This window comes from Conger conger, chromosome 5 (genome assembly GCF_963514075.1).
Source record: "Conger conger chromosome 5, fConCon1.1, whole genome shotgun sequence".
NCBI lineage: Eukaryota > Metazoa > Chordata > Actinopteri > Anguilliformes > Congridae > Conger > Conger conger.
This window is the reverse complement of record NC_083764.1, coordinates 22,702,001-22,725,036: the sequence shown is the minus strand read 5'-3', so window position 1 is coordinate 22,725,036 and position 23,036 is coordinate 22,702,001. Positions and strand designations below refer to the sequence as shown.

Genomic DNA, 23,036 nt, shown 5'->3' with positions numbered 1-23,036 from the left:
TATTGTTTTTAATTAATTATTTGATTGGACGTATGGATTTGTGCAGACATTCACCCTACATAAATGTTTATATTTTGAAGCAAATAGCTGCACTATACATCTTGTGTTTGGTATATGTTAGTTTTAACCGTCCCAGCATTCTGTTCTGCATGCGATATACTGCAATATAGTAGTATGCATGGCTACAGGCACAGCTCGATAATTTAGTTCCTGAATTCTTAGGCAGACGTGCCTTCCAAATACTTATAGGATAATTAATTATCCTAAATTTCATCAAGTTTGGTAAACCAGATGATCACTGGTCTCAAACATATCATTAATAGTTTACAAAAAATATATTCACGGCTGTTAGATCTGAAGCGCAGGCGCTCCATTCTATTAGCCGTTCACTTGTCCATCAGACCCATACCATCGAACGTGTCTTAGCCTGCAGAACATATGCCAAGGGTTGGTTTGCTGCTGCCAGCAAGATATTCTGGACTTTTGTCTGCACAAGAACCCTAGTCATGTCATAAGGGAGTTCATTGAAGCCTTAGGCTGGCATAGGTGGATTGTGTCAGAACAAAGATAAATATTCTTTATCCACCTCATTAATGTGTCTATGTATTGTTTGTATGTTTACTATAAATAGTTGTACTGTCTATATTGGATTCTTGGTTTCTTTTTCCTTTGATTCACCTAAAACAGGTCTATCTAAATTCCACTACCATACACTCAACCTGCGTAGGAGTGAAGAATCAGGTATTTAAATTAGATCACCGTATTGGTGCATATCTCTATAAGGGACATGAAGACCATATTGACTACTCTCACTGGTTGTCATGAAACATCTTGTCATTATTATATGTCTAACAATATTTTCCCATTTTGTGCCAAATGTATTGGTGTTCAGTTTTTGTATGGCCACGCTGAGATCGTCCAAGTGTCTCACCCACAGTAGTACGTCATCAGCGAGATGAGCTCCTTCACGCATGAAGGTCTGACCTCTCCAGCGAGTCACTTGAAGTGATTGAGGACTTCGTAATGGGTCAGATCTGCGTTCTGAGGAGAATTCCGCTGGAGGTGGACGTCTCTCTGGTGGAAGGACACTATTTCTGGACAGTGTGCGTGGTCTCTGACTGACCTAATGGACCTGGTGCAACGGGTCGTCCAGGGCTAGCTCCTCTACCAGCTCTGCCCTGGATGCCTACATATGGTGGGACTGGTGGGACTGGGTATTCTGAGGGTCCGTCATCACCAGCCTCATTCCACTCCCTAAAATCTTCTACCCCTGCTGTTTCGGTGCTCAGCCCCCTGCAGGTGCCAACACTGTCGGGATTGAGACCCCAAGCATCCGCAGGGAATTACATGTACAGCCACGGCTTTCACAGTGACCCCTTGGAACTGTGTTGTTTGTCCCTCGGGGCCATGAGGGGGAATCTGTAAGCCAGTCATAAGTAACATTTGGTCTCATGCGCTGGTCAGCTTGCTGACTTCCCCCTCCTGGAGCATACATTGTTAGCCCCCACCGTTGGCACACATGTCTGTGGGGGAGAGCTAGAGAAGGATTCTTAGAGGCACCTTCCTTTCTCACATTCCAGAACAGGAATATTGGAGATGGTATAAAGATGTTTCATGATAATCCCAGGTCAGAATATAGTGATGTTTGGTGTTATTCTGATGGGTTCAGTGCGACTGGTATAATGGTCTAGTTTTTGTAACAGTCTACCTTTGATATCACAACCATTCAGGAGCCGAGGGGAAACTGGGCAAAAGCTGTCTCTGTAGAAGCCATGTGTTTTAGCCCCCTGCCTGGTGGGCCTGGCTGTAAATTATAGATGGGTGACTCACTTTTAGGGTCAAGAACTAAGGCCTGGATTTCGGAGATAAGGAGAAGAAACCAAACAGTCTGGGATGTCTCCTTTCCTTTCATTCACCCAAATCAGGTTTATCCAAAAGGTATATTACCATGAGAGGCACAAAGACATATTTACAGCATAATGCAGTTATCATGAAAACTCCCAACTACAGCATTCATAGATATGATGGGGCGACCTGTAGCATAGTGGTTAAGGTCAGGAAGGGCTGCCATTTGTGAGGGGCCTGAGAGCTGGGGTTTCAATGTTGTTTAGACTACCTGTTGGGGAGTTAAGATGTATGAGTGGTCCAAGGCCAGCTGGGTCATGGGAAAAGAATCCTCCCGAACATTGGTGACCTCCCTGTGACCCCATACCTGGTCACTTCCAAGGGGGAAGACTCCGGACAATGCCACATTGCCCTCATTTGGGCACTGCTGTCATTACACCGGTGACTGCTCTCTTAGATTAAATATTCAAAACTGCTATTAAGATAGTAAATAGACCCGGTAACACCTTGAAAACATTGCCCATGTGATCCTTGTATTATTGCATTAAGTCTTATGTAATGGTAACAGGAATTGCATGTAAAATGGATAATCAGGAGGGAAGTTTCATGATAACTGCAACATAATAAAACATAAGGGTAATCTGTTTGGTATGGATGTGATCTGATAAAATCAAGGAATCGGATGAGATACATTTCATACCAAATGGAATTTAATAAACTATAGTTTCAGTATCCCAAGGGAAAACCTACACGTCCTCTCCTGGTAATCATCTCATTTTCCCTACTCAACAACCCCCAACGGTGGGGGTCTAAATTCCAGATTTGACCACCCCTCCGGGTTGATTTATGGCACTGCCGCCTGGTTCCAAACGTATGATTTGGCATAAAAGCAAGGGAGACAGACCAATCTGGGAAGATCGTATTCGACTTCCCACACAACATGTCTTGTGTATGTATGTATGTGTAGCAGTGGAAGATCGTATTCGACTTCCCACACAGCATATTGTACGTGTATGTAAGTATCAGGAAGATCGTATTCGACTTCCCACACAACATGTCTTGTGTATGCATGTATGTATGTGTAGCAGTGGAAGATCGTATTCGACTTCCCACACAGCATATTGTACGTGTATGTAAGTATCAGGAAGATCGTAGTCGACTTTCCACACGGCATATTCTATACTCTGTGTTTGTGTGTAGTCCAAGCAGGCTAGGTATGATTATTTACTCTATCTCTATTCTTAATTTGTGTATTTTATACTTGATTGTGATATTCTAAAGCTAATAACCTACCTGTCTGCGAATAAACTATTTTGTTTGGAACTTGCGTGATCTCCATGACTCTAATTCATCTTGTACCTTTTCAGCCTAAGTTACAACTGAATACTCAGGGGGAAATGGTGGCCGAAGACCGACCGATCGGCGGGGCGGTACACCTGTGGTAGTTCTAAGCTGTGCGGCCAGCAATTTCTGTCCCTTAAAGGGTCGGGTGACGCACGGCTCTTGTGATTTGGTGCGAAGGGAACCCTTGGGCGTTATGGCGCTGGTTCCTGCCAAATTAGCTCTAAGGAGCCCAGTTAATGCTACGCCAACCTGGGCTCGCAACTATCATGGCAGGTTTGCATGTATTGTGTTGACTGGACCCGCAGCCTCTGAGTTCTCCACCGAACTGAGATTTCAGCAGTAATGCTAATCCCGGGAGCATCTATTGAGTAATGGTGGCGCAGGTACAAGTCGAATGTAATCACTCCCGAGGTCCGCGTAAGTTGCAAACCCAAATTTCTAAATTATATTTTAAATGGAGTCAGATAAACGAGTAAAACTATAGTAACCACTAAGCGTACAATACGGCCCCGTTTGAGAACGGAGAATATTAAGAATTGTACTGATCCGTTTCTGGCCAGCTATAAGCGGGATATGGGGCAGGTCAATCCATATCCGACCCATGGCAACGGACCCAGTATATTCTTAAACATAATTGTGCTCTGTTCTTGTACGGAGGATAATAATTAACCCAACTAATGTTCTCCCAGCAACGCCAGAAGGACAAGCACGCAAAACCCCCTTCGGCCCCCGCTAAATTCCGTCATTGGGTTAGCTGTGGAGTTTTACACAACCATGTGCATCATTTCCAGTACAAATAGGCAAATTAAGGAATTAGAACTATAGTGCTGTACAAGAAATATAAATGCAAATATAATACGAATACAAATTTAACTGCAACAATAGTAGATTTGACCTACAAAGGGCAAAAAATTCAGACAGGTGAACAAATAAATGGCAATGGATTAGGGTACTCCTTGGTTAACTCTTTTCTCATCTGCAGTGTGGTCCTAAGATGACAGCCATGCAGAAGTGGAGGGTCCTGAAGGACCATGTCACCACCCTCCTGGAGGAGGCCCAGGCAGACAGCAACCTGGAGAATGCCGACCCGGAGCTGTGCATCCGACTGCTGCAGGTCCCCACTGTGGAAAACTACTCCGGCCTGAAGCGACGGCTGGAGGGCAGCGACAGCGCCTGGATGGCCCAGTTCCTGGAGCTAGGCGGCCTGGGCCTGCTCTTGGAGGCCCTGGACCGGTTGTCTAGGAGGGGCTGCACTCATGTCTCTGACACCGCCCTGCAGTTGACCTGTGTTGGCTGCATACGTGCGGTCATGAACTCCTCCGCCGGCATCCACTTCATTGTGGACAACAAGGGCGGATATGTCCGCAAGCTGTCTCAAGGTTAGCAGGAAGTGTGGTATATGCCCAGTCGGGTGGGGCTTTAGCCAAATTAACAGCCAATTACAAATAATGTACTGTATAAGGTATTAGGTATTAGATGATTGTAATGATCAGTAGGGTATGATAAAGAATAAAGAAGCCAATTAATGACTATAGAGTGGAGTTGTCCCCCCAGGGGTGGTTGGTGAAGGTTTGGGGAGGGAGGAGGAGAAGGACAGAGAGAAATGTATGTGTGTATTTTTTGTTTTTGTTTGGGTAGAAGATTCATGCACAAACATATCACTGAATTAACAAAGTTGACCTCCAAAGTTGAGAGGTGGTGACGGGTTAAAAAAAGAAGACACTGGTAGCTCTACAAGTCTGTTCATCTGAATGTACAGTATGTTAAAATATACAAATGAAAACTGTTAGAATATATTTGATTATGATGTAGAGAGAAATGTAAGGAAAATAATGACACTGATCCCCAGCTCTGGACACTTCTAACACCGTGGTCAAGAAGCAAGTGTTTGACCTCCTGGCTGCCCTCTGCATGGTCTCTGCAGACGGTCATAGCCTTGCCTCGGATGCCCTGGAGCACTACAAGGTAGGTGTCAAAGAGCTGGGAGTAGCAGCTCCAAAATAAAAAAATAAACGTTTAGAAAAAACAAACAAGTAAATTCATGAAATCCATTTTTGTCACAACTTCATTATTCAAAGAAAAACATCTCTTGTCAAGAAAAGCAGAAATAGAATCAGGAAAACCTTTATTTATGCTTTCCTTGTGAACTTAACCATAGGAGTGTTCATATGACCACTTCAGGGCACCATAACGTTTGGGACACATCAATGTTATGTACATGAAAGTAGTCATGGTTAGTATTTTGTTGTATATCCTTGCATGCCATGACTTCCTAATGTCTGTGACCTATCAGCATCATCAGAGTCTGGATATATTATTTTCATGCTGATAGGTCACAGATATTAGGAAGTCATGGCATGCAAGAATATGCAACAAAATACTAACCATGACTACTTTCATGTACATAACATTGATGTGTCCCAAACGTTATGGTGCCCTGAAGTGGTCATATGAACACTCCTATAGTTAAGTTCACAAGGAAAGTATAAATAAAGGTTTTCCTGATTCTATTTCTGCTTTTCTTGACAAGAGATGTTTTTCTTTGAATAATGAAGTTGTACTTAAAGTGAGTACTTGCATTTACATAACATTGCTGGGTACATTTGATGCTCTGAAATGGGGGAACTATGGATAAACACTGCTGTACTTTCTACATGGTGAAACCAAAATGCATAAAAATGCCCTTTATTAAAATAAGTGTGAACTTTAACCACATGTGATTTTTTAAATTACAATTCTCAAATTGTGGAGTGCAGAGGCAAATAAATAAATGATGGGTATTTGTACATTATGGAGGGCACTGTACATGCTGACTAGATATTAATGGTATAACATGGCAAAATAACTGAAAGCATGTGGAATGGTTTGAATTTATTTCCACTGTGGGCTTTGTTCTTACAGTGCCCTCTAGTGTGTAGCAGATGTAATATCAGAAACAAATCTATAATGAATGTTTGCAGTCCGAAGTATGTAACGATATCGACATGATAAAGTACTTATGTGGGCTTTGTTACTTCATGCTCTGTCCAAAGGAACTTGCAAAATAAAGGGACAGACGCAAAGAATATACCTTCCTTTCTCATTTACATGATCATCCCTGCGTACCTAAGCTGAGATTTGAAAAAGTTCTGTAACAGCTGTGAGTGTGTGTGTGATTGCATGCATGTGACTGTCTTTACAGAGTGTAAAGACCCAGCAGTACCGTTTCAGCGTCATCATGAACAAGCTTCAGGCCACAGACAATGTGTCCTACATGTTCACCCTCCTTAGTGTTGTCAATGCCCTCATCTTTGGCACTGAGGACCTCCGGAAGAGGGACAGACTGCGCAAGGAGTTCATTGGTATGACAACTACCCCCTCTGCATTCCAGATGGTCATTTTAATATAAAAAAATCTGTTATTTTGGTATTAATAAGAAATGTATGTTGAGGTCATATCCTCGTTAACTCAATATTTACAGAACCTTTGTGTCTCCATTTTCAATCTCTTATCTGCAATGTCCACACCGTCGTATATTCTTACATGTGGCCCTTCTTAAGCATTGGATGTATTTATGTTGTGGTAAAATTGCAAATGTTTGTGCCAAGATAAATTCAAATGAGACTCTTTCAGATTTTGTCGTGCAGGGCTACAGTTACTGGATATACTTCCAAAATTAAGGTAAATACTGGGTTTTGCACAAACGTATTGGTTCCTTTTAGGAGTCACTTGATTTGGTTTTGTTGTGCAGGCTAAACTATATTTTACAATGTGGTTAGTTGGCTCTGTTTACTTCCTCAGTATTCATTACACTGACTGAATAAAGAAAATCTTTTAAAATATGTAGTTGGCCTACTGTTCAAAAGGCACATGTAAAAAATCTGTAAAAGCAAAGATGCTTTAAAAAACATTTCAATCAACAGTTTTAAATATCGATCACCTTTAAAACTGCATTAGTTCTCTTAGGTACACTGTCCTGTAGTTTTATAAGAAAATCAGCTGGTAGGTCTCCCCAAACATATTGGAGGACTTGCCACAGTTCTTCTTCAGATTTAGGCTGTTTTGCTTGCTTCAGGCTATCCAGGTAATCCCAGACCCAGACAAAATGCATAAATTAATATAATTTATTCTGACAGTATGCTGCTTAAATTGCATTGCAGACATTAAATACACTTGGCATATAAATAAAAACAAGTTAAATAAGTTGGTGTGTAGATGCCTTTCTTCTCTAGCAACAATAAATACATGTTTTTATTATTCGGCCTCAAGAATGTTGGTTCAAATGACTAATAAAAAATTACTTACGCTGATAATTTAACCAGGTCAATAAAATAAAGACACTGATGTCTGGTGACGTGTAGCCTACTCGTTTAGGTAAAAACTGATTAAATGTTAGTTTACTTCTGCGACCTGTTAGACGGAATATTGACTGTGACCTCTGAAAGGAGACGACTGGTGCGTTTGTGCTTAAGTCACTGTGGTCAAATGACCCAGCTCTGATATGACCCAGCTCTGTCTGCTAGATTTGTTGGCTACTTGTTGCCTGCATTTGGAAATGCAATCAAGAGCTGCCTTTTCGCATCATGTCATTACACTCGTGGGCAGTTCGCGAACGAACAAATCTTTTCGAACTAATCTTTCAAATAAACAAACGGATTTAATTTTCCATTAAAGATTTGTTCGTTAGGCTCTCTCCCCGAGATCTGCCCGCCCCGCTTAGCCAAAGACAGTGATTTTTGTTTTACTTTGGGAGGCTACTAGCTGTGAGATGATGATAACATTACGTTAATTGTGGTTACAAAGCAGAGTAATATTGAAACATGCGTGAACATTCCATTTAGCCGAGCATATATCATAGATATAGGCCCAGCTGGAATGCAAACTGACCAATAGAGACAATGAACCGGACCTATCCGTTGTATAATTAAGCGTTATGGAACGAGAACCCATGGTGTATCGTGGATATTGGCACAGCTAGTGGGGTGGTTGGGCACTTTTGGATTTTGGTCCACTCCTCTTTGCAGATCCTCTCCAAATCCTTGTGGTTCCGAGGCTGTCGCTTGGCAACTCGAAGCTTCAGCTCCCTCCACAGATTTGATGGGATTTAGGTCTGGAGACTGGCTTGGCCACCTTAATATGCGTCTTTTTGAGCCACTCCTTTGTTGCCTTGGCCGTATGTTTTGGCTCATTGTCCTGTTGGAAGACCCATCCACGACCCATTTTCAGTGCTCTCACTGAGGGAAGGAGGTTGTCGCCCAAACATTCCTGGTATATGGCCCCATTCATCCTCCCCTTGATACGGTGAAGTCGTCCTGTCCCCTTAGCTGAGAAACACCCCCAAAGCATAAGGTTTCCACCTCCATGCTTCACAGTGGGGATGGTGTTCTTGGGGTTGTACTCAGCATTTCTCTTCCTCCAAACACGGGTTGATGCCAAATAGCTCTATTTTGGTCTCATCTGACCACATCACCTTCTCCCAAGCCTCCTCTGGATCATCCAGGCAAACTTCAGACGGGCCTGTACATGTGCCTTCTTCAGCAGAGGAACCTTGCGCGCCAGCAGGATTTTAATCCTTCACGGTGTAGCGTGTTACTGATGGTTCTCTTCGTGACTGTGGTCCCAACTGCCTTCAGGTCATTAACAAGCTCCTCCTGTGTAGTACTGGGCTGATCCCTGACCTTTCTCATGATCATTGATATCCCAGGAGGCGAGATCTTGCGTGGAGCCCCAGACCGAGGAAGATTGGCGGTGACTTTGTGTTTCTTCCATTTTCTGGAAGAAAATGGGATCTGTGGGAGCCAGAATTATTGCATTCATATGATGTTGTTATTGTGGATTATTTTGTGATATTCTGTCTCTCAATGTTAAAATGTACCTATGATTCAAATTCTGGTCATCCAATGTGAGGAGGAGAAAATGACTGAGGATGAGGAAGAGCTCCAGAGGGCCTATGGGGGCATTGACATGAGCAGCCACCAGGAGGTGTTCTCTGCCCTCTTCACAAAAGTGAGCAACAAAATCTGATAAGACACTATTGCAAACACTTTTTTTAATCATCTGGTTGGAATGGACTGTTCCTCGAGTCACTACTGTGCCACCTGCACTTCACCCAAGGAGCACTGCAGCTGAATGGCATATGCTCTTCTGATTGGTCACATAAGTACACAGAGAGCCACAATTGGAGGATAGGTTTATCTCTCATTGATGATAACTGGGAGCTTGTGAGCAGACATATGGTATTTGAGCAATGGGTTAATGAGCGCAGATCACATCCCTATCTGTACAGCATACCAGCAGACATGATAACTTTGAAGACCAGGGTTTGCCTGCATTCTACTTCAGGCTCTGTGGTGTGGCAATGCCTTCTGATGGAGGCATTGCTGTTTTTCTATTGACTTAGGCTCACCACGCTTGTGTCATTTGTATTTGTGATTTATAAGCATATTTATCGTGGAAAATAAGAAGAAAAAATGAGCACTTCCAGGGTGGCAAAAAGTAGGAGTTCAGTGACTAAAGAAGGCAGTCTTTTAGGACGGTCTACTCAAATGCTTTATAATTTAAAATTTGGTAGTTACAATGTGGTTTTTTCAATAACCTCTGTGGAGTGCCCTGAGTCTTTTTTCATTATGAAGCATTTTAGTGTGCATCCATGTTTGGTTGATTATGGGAGATTGCATGGTCTTGTTTCAGTCTGATGCAGTCTCCTAGTTGTCCAGGTCCAAACCACATTGCTTTTAACGTGTTCACCTTGACCTTGGCTAATGTGTTCATCTCCCTGTTCCTTTCTTTTCTCCCTCCCTCCATCCCTCTCCCCTTCCCCACATCTCTATCCAACCCTCTGCATACCTTGCTCTCCCTCTTTCCCTCTACTTCACCCTCACTGTCTCCTGCCCCTCTATCTTACCTCCTGCTTGTTTGTCTCCCTTGATACCCTTTGCTCTTCTCCCCTCCCTCCTCCTGCTGTCTCTCTCCCTTTCCTCTCTTCTGTAGGTCAGTAGCTCTCCTTCCTCTCTCCAGCTGCTGTCCATCCTGCAGGCCCTAATGCTGCTGGGTCCAGACCAGGCTGAGATGTGGCAGGCGCTAGAGGTCCTCACCAACCGGGCCACACTGCTGGCCCAAGTAGGTGAGCATTGGAACTGTTGCATGGAGGTGGGGGGTGGCAGAAGGTTTCTTGAGCAAGGGAACTTTGCAGAAGTGTTTTTTTTTTCTGAATGTGTGATGTATAAATGATCAACCTGTTGATCCACCTCTCTCCATTTGCCATACATTGTCTTGTCTGTAGTTGAAGTGGCTTCAAACTGACTTTGGAAGGAGCGAGGACATTCCATTTGTCTAATTCACATTTTCTCGATTTCCTTGTCCTCACATCCTTTTCTCACTTCCTTTCCTTAACTCCACCAATGGGTAGCAAGGAAAGGAAGAAGAAAGAGAAAAATAAGAGTGAGTCCACAGGATCACCTTAGGAGGGATGTTTTCTGTTTTCAGGTTTCAGGGTACTTCCTCTTTGTGGAAGTGGTTGATGAGATATGATTAGATGCATGTTGTCTGCCTGCCTTTGCAGTAATGCATTTCCCCAGTGAAATGGCTGTGCAGCTTGGCTGCATAGACGAGTAAAAATAACTGCAAAATCCAAGGACAGGTGGGCTTCTCTGCACTATCCTGATCTGAAGGAGAACATAATTTTGATTGGGGTTACAGCCAAATTTGGGCATTCCACATTTGGGGACTAAATGTCTGCAGGGATAACTTGACTCAAACCACCCTGTCTGCCAATCATTCCACGGTCAAAGTCACTAAGATCACATTTTCTCCCCCATTCTGATGGTTGATGTGAACATTAACTGAAGCTCCTGACCCGCATCTACATGAATTGTATTGCTGCCACACAATTGGCTGATTAGATAATTGCATGAATAAGTGGGTGTAATAAAGTAAAAATGTTCCTAATAAAGTGCTCTGTGAGTGCATATTCTATACTTTATTTGTCAATTATTTCTGCATTTCTTAGTTCTCTGTGTGAATTTACTTTAATTGTCTATTTTCTGTTTTGTCATTGTATAGACGCAGGGCCCCCCTGAGAACGAGATTTCGCTCCGGGGGTCCCCCTGCATAAATAAAGGATAAATAAAATAAAAATGCGTGTATGCATTTAGTTGCTGCCACATGATTGGCTGATTAAATATGCATTAACAAGCTGGTGTACAGGTCTACCTAATAAAGTGCTCACTGAGTGTATATGCTTTGAAAAAAGAACTGAAACAGCTTTGTCCATGTGAAAGTTGTAAAGCTTATGCTGCTCAGTAGAGCCCATGCTGTGAAGTTGGAATAAGTGCTTACCTACAGTAGTTGCAGTGGTGATGTTTTTGTGTTCTGTGTGGCACAGCTGCAGTGGAAAGTGTTGAGAGTGTCATAGAGCGGCTGGTTTCTTCCAAGGCGCGGTCCAGCAGCCAGCACTCTTCAGATCCTGGGCTGAAGAGGACGAATAGAGCCGCACGAACGGTCCCAACGGACAGTGAGCCTGGGGGAATCCCAAGCTCTGCTTCTCAGCCATGCCAGCCTTCCACTGTGGAAGCTCCTATCTCAGTACCTCCTCCTCCTCCCCCTCCTCTTCCTCTTCAATCAACCATAATGGGAGGACCACCCCTACCCCCACCAGTCCCACCCTTGCCATCCACAGTGCATGCTGTTCCCCCGCCCCCTCCACCCTTGCCTGGATTGGAGCCACCACTCCCTCCTCCTATGGCCAGGCCCTTTGGTGTCCCACCACCTCCTCCCCCACCCCCCATGACAGGAGGAGTGGGCGGAGGACCCCTGCCACCACCGCCTCTCCCTGGCATGCCTCCACCACCCCCTCCTCCACCAGGCATTGGCATAATAATGGCGAAGACCAGTCAATCACTGGGGTGCTCCTATGACCCTGCCCCCAAAGCAGACAACTGCCTCACACATCGAATGAAGAAGCTCAACTGGCAGAAACTCCCATCCAGAGCTGTGGCCAGTAAATAGCCCATTGTATTTCTTGCATTATTTCACATGACCAAAACTTGGGCATTCTACTTTTTGAAGTGTCCATGTTATGTCCATCAGGGGTGTCATCATTCCCTATTTCGCTGTCGTTTTTTAAAAGACAGCCAGTCGATGTGGACATCGGTGCAGACAGACAGCCCCATGGAGCGGGACTACTCCAGTATCGAACAGCTCTTCTGTCTGCCCCAGGCGGATCTCAAGAACAAGACCACAACGACTGCTCCAGCCAAGAAGGAACCCAAAGAGGTGATTAGATGTCCCAAACCCACCCCATTCTCTAGGCCCAGAAGGCCATCATGCATCTTACCGGCTAAATTCTATTCCTTGTTCCACTGACACACTCTCTTGGCCATGCCAGTGATGACAGGGTGCCTGTTGTGTCAGGAAGATAGGGTTTCATTCAGTCTCCCCTGTGTCCTCTGGTTGATTGGGCACCCGCTATATGCAGTTGTCCTGCAATGACTGCAAAACTGAAAAGAACAGGCAACTGGATTGTCTCAATTTGATGGAGGCTATTGTAGAGATGAGGTGGAGTTACAAATATGATTGGGCAAACAGTAATTTGGTGAAAATGAGAATGAGAATCAATACAATAAATAGATGTGTTTTCGTTGATGCCAAGAAAAACATGAACTTAAACATATTCCTGAAGCAGTTCAAATGGTAAGTTACATTGTTCTGTTGATAAATATAGCCTGCAGAAGTTTCAGGAACGTTTTTTTTTTTTGTGACCTTGATAACTTGAACTTTTTGCAATTTCTCCACCTCCAGTTCGAATGAGGAATTTGTGGCCATGGTGGAGGCTGGGAACCGCTCCAAATTTGATGTGGAGGTGCTGAAACAGCTTCAGAAGCTTCTACCACAGAAACACGAGGTGAGGATTCTACAAGGATTCAATATCTGACATTTATAGATTAATGATTCAGTGTGATAACATTACTCTGTGAATGCACATGCAGGCTTGGTACCATAAATACGAAAGAAATTGCACATACTATCACCTGGTACAACTAATATCATAGCCTACACTTTATAGTAACATTAGGCGTTTTGTTATTTGTTATATCCAAATTAAACCTAACTCAGTTACCTAGACGCCATCCATTAGTAACATCCCCTGTGATGAAGCGGTGACCCAAATTACAGTGGCTTCAAATGTAACTGTTGTGTGTGCTCCTAGTTTATTTATCCACAGCATCTAATCACATACTCTGTAAGTGGCATCACATAGGCTATGACTTTTATGATGCCGATATTTACAGAGTGGTCATCTACCCATTTCTATACACAAGCATGTGTGCATTCTCAGTCAGTGCATTCATGGGAATTTGTAAAGAAGTAGTGCGAAATTTCACTTGACTACTGTGTTGGGTAGAGACGCAATAGAGATAAAGCAATCTGCGAGTGAAAATCCTTGCAAATCTCTTCTGTGAATTTGGGGAAATTTTGTGAAATTTCCTTTATTAAGGAAAGAAGGGAAGCAAATGTTTCACACATTGTTATAAAATATATTTCTTTCTGAATTGCTAAGTAAAATGGGCCATTCAGAGGAACAATGTAATTTGATTAAAAAGTGGATTGGAGAGGGGAAAACGTATGAAGCAGGGCAGCAAATTATAGGATGCTCAGCTGAAATGATCTCATATGCTTTAAAATGGCAACAAAAATCCGAAACAAGCAGAAGAAAACGAGCAACTACTGTTAAAACAGATGGAAGAATAGTCAGAATGGCAGCCATTCATCACCAGAAAGATAAAATATGATCTACAATTACCTATACGTGCTGTTACAGTCAGAAGAAGTTTGACTGAAGCAAAGCTATCAGCAGGAAGCTCCCGTAAAGCACCATTGTTGAAAAAAGGGCATGTGCAGAATCGGTAACAAATTGCCAAGGAACACATTGATTTGCCAAAAGAGAAATGGCGTAATACTCTGTGGTGAGAGTAAAATTGTTCTTTTTGGGTCCAGTGGTCATCGACAGTACTTCAGATTGTGAAGACAGTGAAGCATGGTGGCGCAAAAATCCTGGTATGGGGATGTTTGTCATACTACGGTGCTGGGTTCATATAACAGGGATTATGGATCAGTTTGAATACATCAAAATACTTGAAGAGATTATGTTGCCGTATGCTGAAGAGGAAATGCCCCTGAAATGGGTGTTTCAACAAGACAACGACCCCAAACACATGAGTAAGCAAGCAACATCTTGGTTCCAGACAAAAAGGATTGAGGTAATGGAGTGGCCAGCTCAATCCCCGACCTGTACCCCATTGAAATATTGTGGGGTGGCATAAAAAATGCAGTTTCTGGAGCAAAACCCAAAACTGAAAAAAAAACAGGAACTGTGGAATGTAGTTTGTTCATCCTAGGCTGAAATACCTGTTTCTAGGTGCCAGAAGTTGGTTGACTCGATGCAACACAGATGCGCAGCAGTTATCAAAAATAATGGTTATGCAACTCAATATTAGTTCAGTAATTTAAAGTGAAGTTAAATCTTGAAAAATGTCTTCAGATTATAGTTTGAAGAGAGTTTGAAAAATTCTGAACAGATTTTTGAACAGAGTAATATTCCTTTTCTTTGCTTGCTGTAAAAGAATAATGCAGACTTGATTAAATTAGCTAATGCTTTGATTTGGATTTGAATGTGTAATGTTTCCACTACATTTGAAATATTGAACTAAAAGCTATTAAAAAAAAATTTTTTTTAACGCACTGCTATTTATTTGAACGCAACTTTACCTGGGATCAGGGACTGCTGTTAATTAACCTTATTAATTATTCAGGCATTGTTATTAACTAGCTTTGTGTCAGTATGCAAGTACCTGGTTAAGTGAACCATAAGAGAATGTGTGTATGTGCAGTGAACTGAAAGTTGTTTCTCCTGTTGTTCCTCAGATTGACAACCTGTTGTTATTCCAGGGGGAGCGAGAAAAACTGGCTAATGCTGACCAGGTCTATCTTCTTCTCGACGCTGTACCATGGTACAGGAACTGCCCGTACATCTCTCTCAGGAGTATGAAGGACGATATAATTTACAAACAGCATGCATTTTAGGCTTGCTTAATGTTTAATGTTGCAAACACCAGGTTGAAGATCAAAGTTTATTAAGTGTACCAATTTTTCATGTGTCAGCATTCATTGTGAATTTGAGATGAAAGTTGAAAGGTTGGACAGTTGCATCTCTGTGTCATTTCACTTAGTTACTCTCTGAGGATAGAGTGCATGCTGCTGTCTGAGGAGACTGCCTGTGTGCTAGAAATGCTGAGGCCCAAAGTGGACATGGTGGCCCAGGCATGCGACAGTAAGTCCCGCCCATCCCCGCATGCCTGCCATCTAGTGGCGACAGTGCCTGAGCTTCTTGGCTATCGTTCAACCTGCTTGATTCCCCTGCCAGCATGTCTCAGTCAGGGCTCTTCCATCCCACATACCATACTCTGGTTATTTCATTGACTGGCCATGTCTCTACTGCGCTCATATGCATGATTAAAAGTTGCAGATATTCCACTCTTGATTTTATGTGTATCTCTTTAGGTGTGAGACAGAGCACTCGGCTGTCCAGTTTCTGTAAGCTGATACTTGATGTTGGAAACTTTCTCAATTACGTAAGGGCCCTTGTATCATTCCAGTCTTGGCTACTGCTAATACTGCCAATGCATGTCTAGTACTGCTGTTGCCAGTGCTCCTGCTCCTGTTATTGCTCTACCACCAATAATATTGCTTTGAGAAATAAAATAATAAGTCTTTTCTACAAGAAATATTCCTTGGTCTATATGACTGTCTCTTCCAGGGAAGCCACAGAGGAAATGCTGAGGGGTTCAGAATCAGTACCCTGCTAAAGCTAACTGAAACCAAGACCAACAAATCCTGTGGTACACTCCTACATCACATCCTGGAGGTAGATATTCGGTGTCCTGTGGTATGATGGGTAGAGAACTGCGCTCATGGGGTTGAGGCAATTATGTGGTAATGGGTTTCCACTGAGATCTGTTCGCATATTTTCTGACTTATGGCATCTCTGATTGGCAGAACCATGTCGACCTGCTGAACCTCCCTGATGACATTGAGATTTGTGAAAAGGCAGCGGGGTAAAAAGCCAAACGTTGAAATGACACTTGATCTTTACTCAAGAGAACTTAATCTTGATGTGGTTTTTCAATGATCGATGAATCTTTTTTTTCCCCAACAGAGTAGACCTAGCCTTCATCCAATCAGAGGCCAGCTCCCTCAGTCTACGCCTGAAGAACACAGAAAATAAGGTGTCTTCATCTGTGAAGGACGCCAAACAGCAGTATTTGACTGCTATTCAGGTGTGAGCATAAATGTACTCCTTCATTCGCTGTGTTTTCCTAAGCAGGGCCTTGTATGCCAACTGGAAAACCTTGAACCAGAGCCAAAAAAGTGTTTCAGGACTTGGGCGCATACTGTATTAGAATTCTATACACTGAGACTAAGCATTTCAGATTATACCATCAGAATTTATATGACCAAATTTAACCAAATGACCACTCCTAATGTGATTAGTGAATGAAATCAGTGCAAATCAGGGGCTAATTATAGCCCTCTCCCAGAGAAGTGGATTTGTAAAGAATTGGGCAAAATCTGCCCTTTACAGGAAATAAACTTCCTAGATTTCAAACACTGTTGCCATGTTTGCTACTCCCATTTCTGACATAGAAATGTAGGATTTCTTCTACATGTGTTGAATATTGTATTTACATGTTAGCTCAATATCCAAACTGTTATGAAAGCAATGCATTAGAAGCAAGAAATGGTTACTGATATGTAAAATGCTAGCCGTCTCTCTTAAGTAAAGCCAGCCTTTACTTAATACTGCCTTGTTTCATACTGCTGTTGGTGCTGTTCTGCTCTTGGCCACTGAAGGGAAAAATCACAAGTATAAAGTGAGGGGTAATAGTAAAAATGAGCAATTAGCTATATGCTGCAATACGACTGTTTTTTTTCAGCGGAATTTTGATGTTTTTAGTGAATAACATGTAGACAAGTAGGCCACAGTAATCCAGGCAAGGGTGGAGGGGGCAGGAGGAACTGCATGCACTATGGACGTGAGGGGTGGAAGAGGAGGAGGTAAGAGCCACCACAGTAGAAGGCTGAATATGAGATATTAATGAGAAAAATGTGCAGACTATGCTTAGTCATTATCCATGTAGTTTTATCTGTGGTCATGTACAACAACTGACGTTATCAAAGAGTCACAAGAACTTTATTAAATGTATTAAAGAATATTCAGCTGAAGGTTTGGAGAGACAGGGAGGTGACACACTGCCCTTCATGTGCACATAAAAAAAAAACACTTGTACTGAAGGGACATACTCTAATATCATAAAATATTGTTTGCTCAATATGTTTAAATGACACATCTTCCAGGGGAATCTGGAAGCCTGCAAGGACCTGGATAAGCGCTTTGCGGAGATTGAGAAAAAGAAGACTGACCTGGCACAGTATCTGTGTGAGGATGCATCCACGCTCAAATTAGAGGAGCTCTTTGGAACCATCAAGACATTTCGTGGACTCTTCCTCAAGGCCCTCAAGGTGGGAGGGGAACCTTATTCACTTAATAATAATAATAATAATAATAATAATAATAATACATTTTATTTGTATTGCGCTTTATATATTTTTTTAAAATCTCAAAGTGCTACAGATGAAAAAGCAGAAGTGCTAAAAAAGAAATACAAAACATGAGAATTTTTTTTTTTTTTAATCTAGCAGAAGGCTCTAGAAAAAAGGTCGGTTTTTAGACCTCGTTTAAAAGTATCCACAGTCTGTGGTGCCCTTAGGTGGTCGGGGAGAGCATTCCACAAACTGGGAGCGGCCGAGCAGAATGCCCGATCCCCCATTGTGCGGAGCTTGGTCCTGGGGGGTTTGAGGAGGTTGGTGGTTGCAGAGCGGAGGTTACGTGAGGAGGTCTGAGGGGTAAGGAGTTCCTTGAGGTAGCGGGGGGCATTTCCGTGTATGCACTGGTGGGTGAGGAGGGAGACCTTGAACTCAATCCTAAGTGAGATGGGGAGCCAGTGAAGCGATTTGAGGATGGGGGTGATGTGATCATATTTGCGCACCCTCATCAGGATCCTAGCAGCGCTGTTTTGGACATACTGTAGTTTCTGGAGGCCGTTACTAGGAATCCCGATGAGGAGTGCATTACAGTAGTCAAGCCTGGAGGAGACAAAGGCACTTCCACTTCCACTTTGTGCAGCAGTGATTCCTCTACTCTTCACAGCTTTGTTGTCGGTTGTGTGTCAAATGGAGCAAACAGTCTGTACAGTGCCATGTTCCTATACTTGCAGTACTGTTGTCGAGGACCCGGCCCTATGCCCCCCTGATGAGAGATTGACGGGGGATGGGTTAGGAAGGAATGCATTGTTAACCCCTCGCACATGCCATCGAGGTGGTAGTAAGAACGCCCGTAAGAGGAAAAATATGTGGTTCAGAGATAATGAGCAGCCATACTTGTCAGTAGAGGAGTCTGAAGTCGGGGGACTTAGATTTAGGGTTTTAAGGAGCAAGGTTAAAGTTCTGACTGAGAATACCCCAACCCTACAAGGGATGCCTGGCTAAAGCAAAGATAAGGAAAATGGAAGGGATGTCAATACCGAAAGAAGATTAAGAGGCTTCAAGGGCCTTCCTGATTATAGCACAAATAATTTATCGGATAGATTCAAAGGACTAACAGTGGAGGAGTTAAATGATAAATTACACTCAGCTATTAGCTGGATGGTGGCAGGCACTAACTTCTGGCTTGCATGAGATCAAGGTGTGGAGGAAGTCAAGGAGAGACTATGAAATTGAAACAGACACCAGTGATGAATAGGTTCCTTAAAAAAATACAAAAAAGCTAGTGTTTTTCCACTCGTATATTAAGATGGTGGAAATTCCCAACCGGAGGGGCACATGAGATAAAGTATTGGGGAAATTTCTTTTGAGGTATGAGAAAATGACAGTGGGAAAAACAGAAGTGATGAATATGGTCATTAAAAAACAAGTTGCATAAGAGATAAATGTCTTCCCGCTTGATATATTGGGGACATTTCTTATCAAAAAGGTACACTTTTGGATGCAAAAAGGATATATAAGGAATAAGCTTTTAGACCTTAGGATAGCACTGTGGTCTCTCTGGCCTCCACTCTGAATCCTAGTTCCATCCGCCCTCAGGAGAACAAGAGCCGCAGAGAACAGGCCATAAGGAAGTGCATGGCTGAAGAAGAAGCCAAGCGACACACAGAGGACGATGGAGTGATCAGTGAGTGGCATCTGTTTATTTGTACCCCTATCTACTACGTATTTATCTTTTATAATAATAATAATAATAATTATTATTATTATTAATGACAATAATAATAATAATAATAATAATAATAATAATAATAACAATAATAATAATAATAATACTTCTGGCCAAGAAACAGTTGAGCGGTTGTCCAATAAAAAAGCCAATTACTTATTGTGCACTAAAATTGGGTGACCATGTATAAAACATGCTGTAATTCATACACAGATGACCCAATATGGATGTAATTACCCTCAAATGAAAGCAGAAAGTCTGTACTTCAACTGCATGGTCATAGTTTCATTAATTATTTCAGATCCAATGAGCAGGACTATATAAATAAAACAAGAAATGTGTCACTGTGAAATGCAAAAGCATTGGGACATTATTTCAGGTGCTTTATAAAAGGTATATGAGGTGTAAAATACTGAATTTTGCTTACTAACCTATACAACACTTTTTATCCTGTTTGCACTTCCCTCCACCTGACACCCTCCCCTACCTCTCTGCCCCAAACTCCATGCAGCCATCCTCAGCAACAGCAACAGGTTGAGGTCAAGATCATACAAAATAAGTACAATAATCACAATAATACCATCTTGTATACTAATATATGTCATTGAGGTCCATTGATTGAAGTTTTTGTCAAATACCCAACCCCCATCAACAAGTAAAGCATGTTCCATAATTTCACATGCTATTTATTATTCAAAAGCAGGCTGGCCTTTTTTAAACGTCACTGAAAATGCCCTCTGCTGTGTTGTCAACAGTCTTCCTCAGAAATATTAATTCCTTGGATTCCTTGGAACTCCTCTAAAGGAAATTCTCTATTTAGACGTAGGCCTCACACAAAAAATGTTTTTGTTGTAAAACGTCAAATTTTTTTGGCATAAAATCTCAAGTACTGTTTTTACCAAATCCGCTTGCATATTGATAATGCTCCATTTTCATTTTGCTGGCAAAAAAAATGCTGTGTTTTATGCAAGCCTAACAAATTATACAGCATTGGAAACATAATGTCATTAGCTAAAATGCTTTTTAGTCGTCACTTCAATAACTTAGACGGGGATTGTTTAATGGGCTGAATTTTCCTACGGATGCATTTTCTCTGCAAATAAATTACAAATACTGGTCAGAGACGGTTGTACTTGGGCTCATCGTATTTCAGAGATCCTATTCCAAATGTAGATAATAGCTGTTCAATGTTCAAGTACTTTTATAGAAGTGTACAATGGTGAAACAATTATGATTTCTCGAGAGAAATTCTAAGTAAACAATGGACATTCTATGAATGTTTCTCTGAGTTAGCACATTTTTAGAATGAGAAACTATTTTGTCCCCTGGAAACTACCTAATTTCTTGTATGTGGATTTTCAAAATGCAGAGAGGTCCCCCCAAACTTGTTTTACCACCCACATGTTACAAAACACAACCCTAGTAATGACAATGGTCAACGGTCACCTGCAGCATGAGTTGAGTTTAGATGTTTTGTTTTCACTCACTGGTCATTGACCACACTTCATGTTCTCTTGACTTTGTGTGCTTGCCCTAGAGATGCAACAGATGTTAATCAGTGTCTCCTCACAGGGAGGAAAGTGGTCGGTTAGTTTAAAACTGAGCTGTCTCTTTCTGTGTCTACAGGACAAAGCACTGTGGCTGAAATAGAAGCAAGAGCTTCAGACACTGGGGTCACCCAGCCCCCTGGGCACACAAGTACTGCTGAAGGTTTGGTCAAGGACGAGGTAGGCCAAGAGGCACCAGCCACACCTGCAATCTGTGATGTGCCTGATGGAAATTTGGCAGAGTCCGCCTCTTCGCCGGCCAGCCCAGACGTGACCTCCTCCACAGATGAGGAAAACTCCAAAAAAAGCAAGTCCTTCCAGAGTATGAAAAAGAACAGTCATTTCTCGACTGCATTCTTATTTTTACACTTGATGCAGTCTTGGCTTGCAGTGACACATTGTCTGCAATGGGTAATTGAGCATCAAGAAACTGCCAGTAATTTTAAATTAAGCTTTCCTTCTCTGTTTCTACAGGACAAAGCAATGTGTCTGAAACAGACACGGGGCTCACCAAACCCACTGAAGACGCTCATACTGTTGAAGGGGTGGTCAAGCACGGGTCCTCCAGTGCAGACCTGGAGGCCTCAGCTGTACCCACCAGGCCAAACATCGACGTAACCTCCACCACAGATGAGGAAAACTACAGAACAGAAGGTAATACCACCCAACTTCTTATTTCACACTTCAAGCTGGCCTGGCTTGCAGCAGGGCTTAAAGCAAGACAAAATTCTGTGCCTGAAATGTATTGTTCAGAATAATCTGAATTTATTCTCTTAAAGTGGTGACCTGTGGGGGGGTAATCCACATAACGGCTAATCTACATCAGCGCTAGTCTACTTATAAATGCTTACAAAGCAATTAGGTTCAAAATTAGGAAAATATTAGACAAGTTATGCTGGTATTTTATGTAGTTACGATTAGTCACTTTTCAATTTCATAATGATTCAATGACAAACTGCGCAATGTTATTTTAAACCGGCAAATGGCGCTGTTAGACATCGGATTTCTTATTTTGTATTTTTCTTTTTAATCGATTTTAAACTTTTAATCCATCTTTAGTTAAGGCGGGGCCATTTTTTGTTAAGTCTGCCCACTTTAGCTATAAACCACTGCGGGAAACACAAAAATATGCTAGATGCTGTGTTATAACTTTGCCAAGATCATCATCATAATAGCCAACTATGAAATTAAGAATTCTATCAATGTTCAGGCTTGTAGACTCATCAGTATTCAAGGAAAACATTCAATTTTTCAACTTGTCAGACAACTTTTCTACTGCCGTGTATGAGTTTCTGTCCCCACCATTTTCTTCAACCCAAGCCCATCTCCATTCATTTTTCACTCACCTCTCAATTAGGCTTGTGTCTTCCTGAGTTTGAATGAACTTCACTTCCACATTTCAGTGGATACTTAGAATTTTGTGCACAGCAGGAAGACTGACATGGTGACTAATGGACTGACAGTAGCTGCATACTCATGAAAAAACTGCCACCATTGGTAATTGAAGAATAAATGGTATTTTAGGGGGAAAATAGCAAAGTTATGTATTATTTTGACTTGGCCGGGGAGTGGTTGTTGTGTTTTCTCTTTTATTTTATTCATTTTATTTTTTGTGAGAATATTATTTTGTAGAAAAAATGGCCAAATACCAGAAATCCGGCACGGTGCCTGAGAACTTTAAGTCCTGTTGCAGTGTATTTTCTGTAGAGTTTGCATCCTTTTCTCTGCAACAGGTAATTAAGCAATGTTTCATCACAAGGAAGAAAGTGGCCAGTTAACTTAAAATGGAGTTCCCTCTTTCTGTGTCTACAGGACAAAGCACTGTGCCTGAAATAGAAGCAAGAGTTTCAGACACAGGGTTCACCCAGCCCCCTGCCCACATCAGTACGGTTGAAGGTGTGGTCAAGGATGAGTCACCCAGGATAGGCCAAGAGGCACCAGCCACACCTGCCATTTGTGATGTGCCTGATGGGAATTTGGCAGAGTCCGCCTCT

General features: G+C 42.2%; 1 protein-coding gene across 1 annotated transcript; it reads left to right on the top strand.

The window, feature by feature from the left end:
• The first annotated feature begins 4,183 nt into the window (after nucleotides 1–4,183).
• LOC133128828 (inverted formin-2-like) lies at nucleotides 4,184–21,316 on the top strand. The gene is made up of 21 exons (XM_061242636.1): nucleotides 4,184–4,568; nucleotides 5,039–5,154; nucleotides 6,371–6,530; nucleotides 6,816–6,849; nucleotides 8,062–8,075; nucleotides 9,053–9,174; nucleotides 10,159–10,291; nucleotides 11,552–12,166; nucleotides 12,296–12,443; nucleotides 12,799–12,858; nucleotides 12,967–13,069; nucleotides 15,091–15,176; nucleotides 15,396–15,496; nucleotides 15,727–15,797; nucleotides 15,983–16,111; nucleotides 16,222–16,280; nucleotides 16,382–16,502; nucleotides 17,581–17,745; nucleotides 19,366–19,453; nucleotides 21,122–21,222; nucleotides 21,284–21,316. The coding sequence occupies exons 1-21, from the start codon at nucleotides 4,184–4,186 to the stop codon at nucleotides 21,314–21,316; spliced, it is 2,844 nt and encodes a 947-aa protein (XP_061098620.1).
• The last annotated feature ends 1,720 nt before the right edge of the window (nucleotides 21,317–23,036 follow it).

Coding starts and splice junctions, on each gene's coding strand:
- LOC133128828 (XM_061242636.1), top strand. CDS start 4,184: ATGACAGCCATGCAGAAGTGGAGGGTCCTGAAGGACCATGTCACCACC. Junction 12,444..12,798: donor AAGAAGGAACCCAAAGAGGT/GATTAGATGTCC, acceptor AATAAATAGATG/TGTTTTCGTTGATGCCAAGA. Junction 13,070..15,090: donor TTCTACCACAGAAACACGAG/GTGAGGATTCTA, acceptor GTTGTTCCTCAG/ATTGACAACCTGTTGTTATT.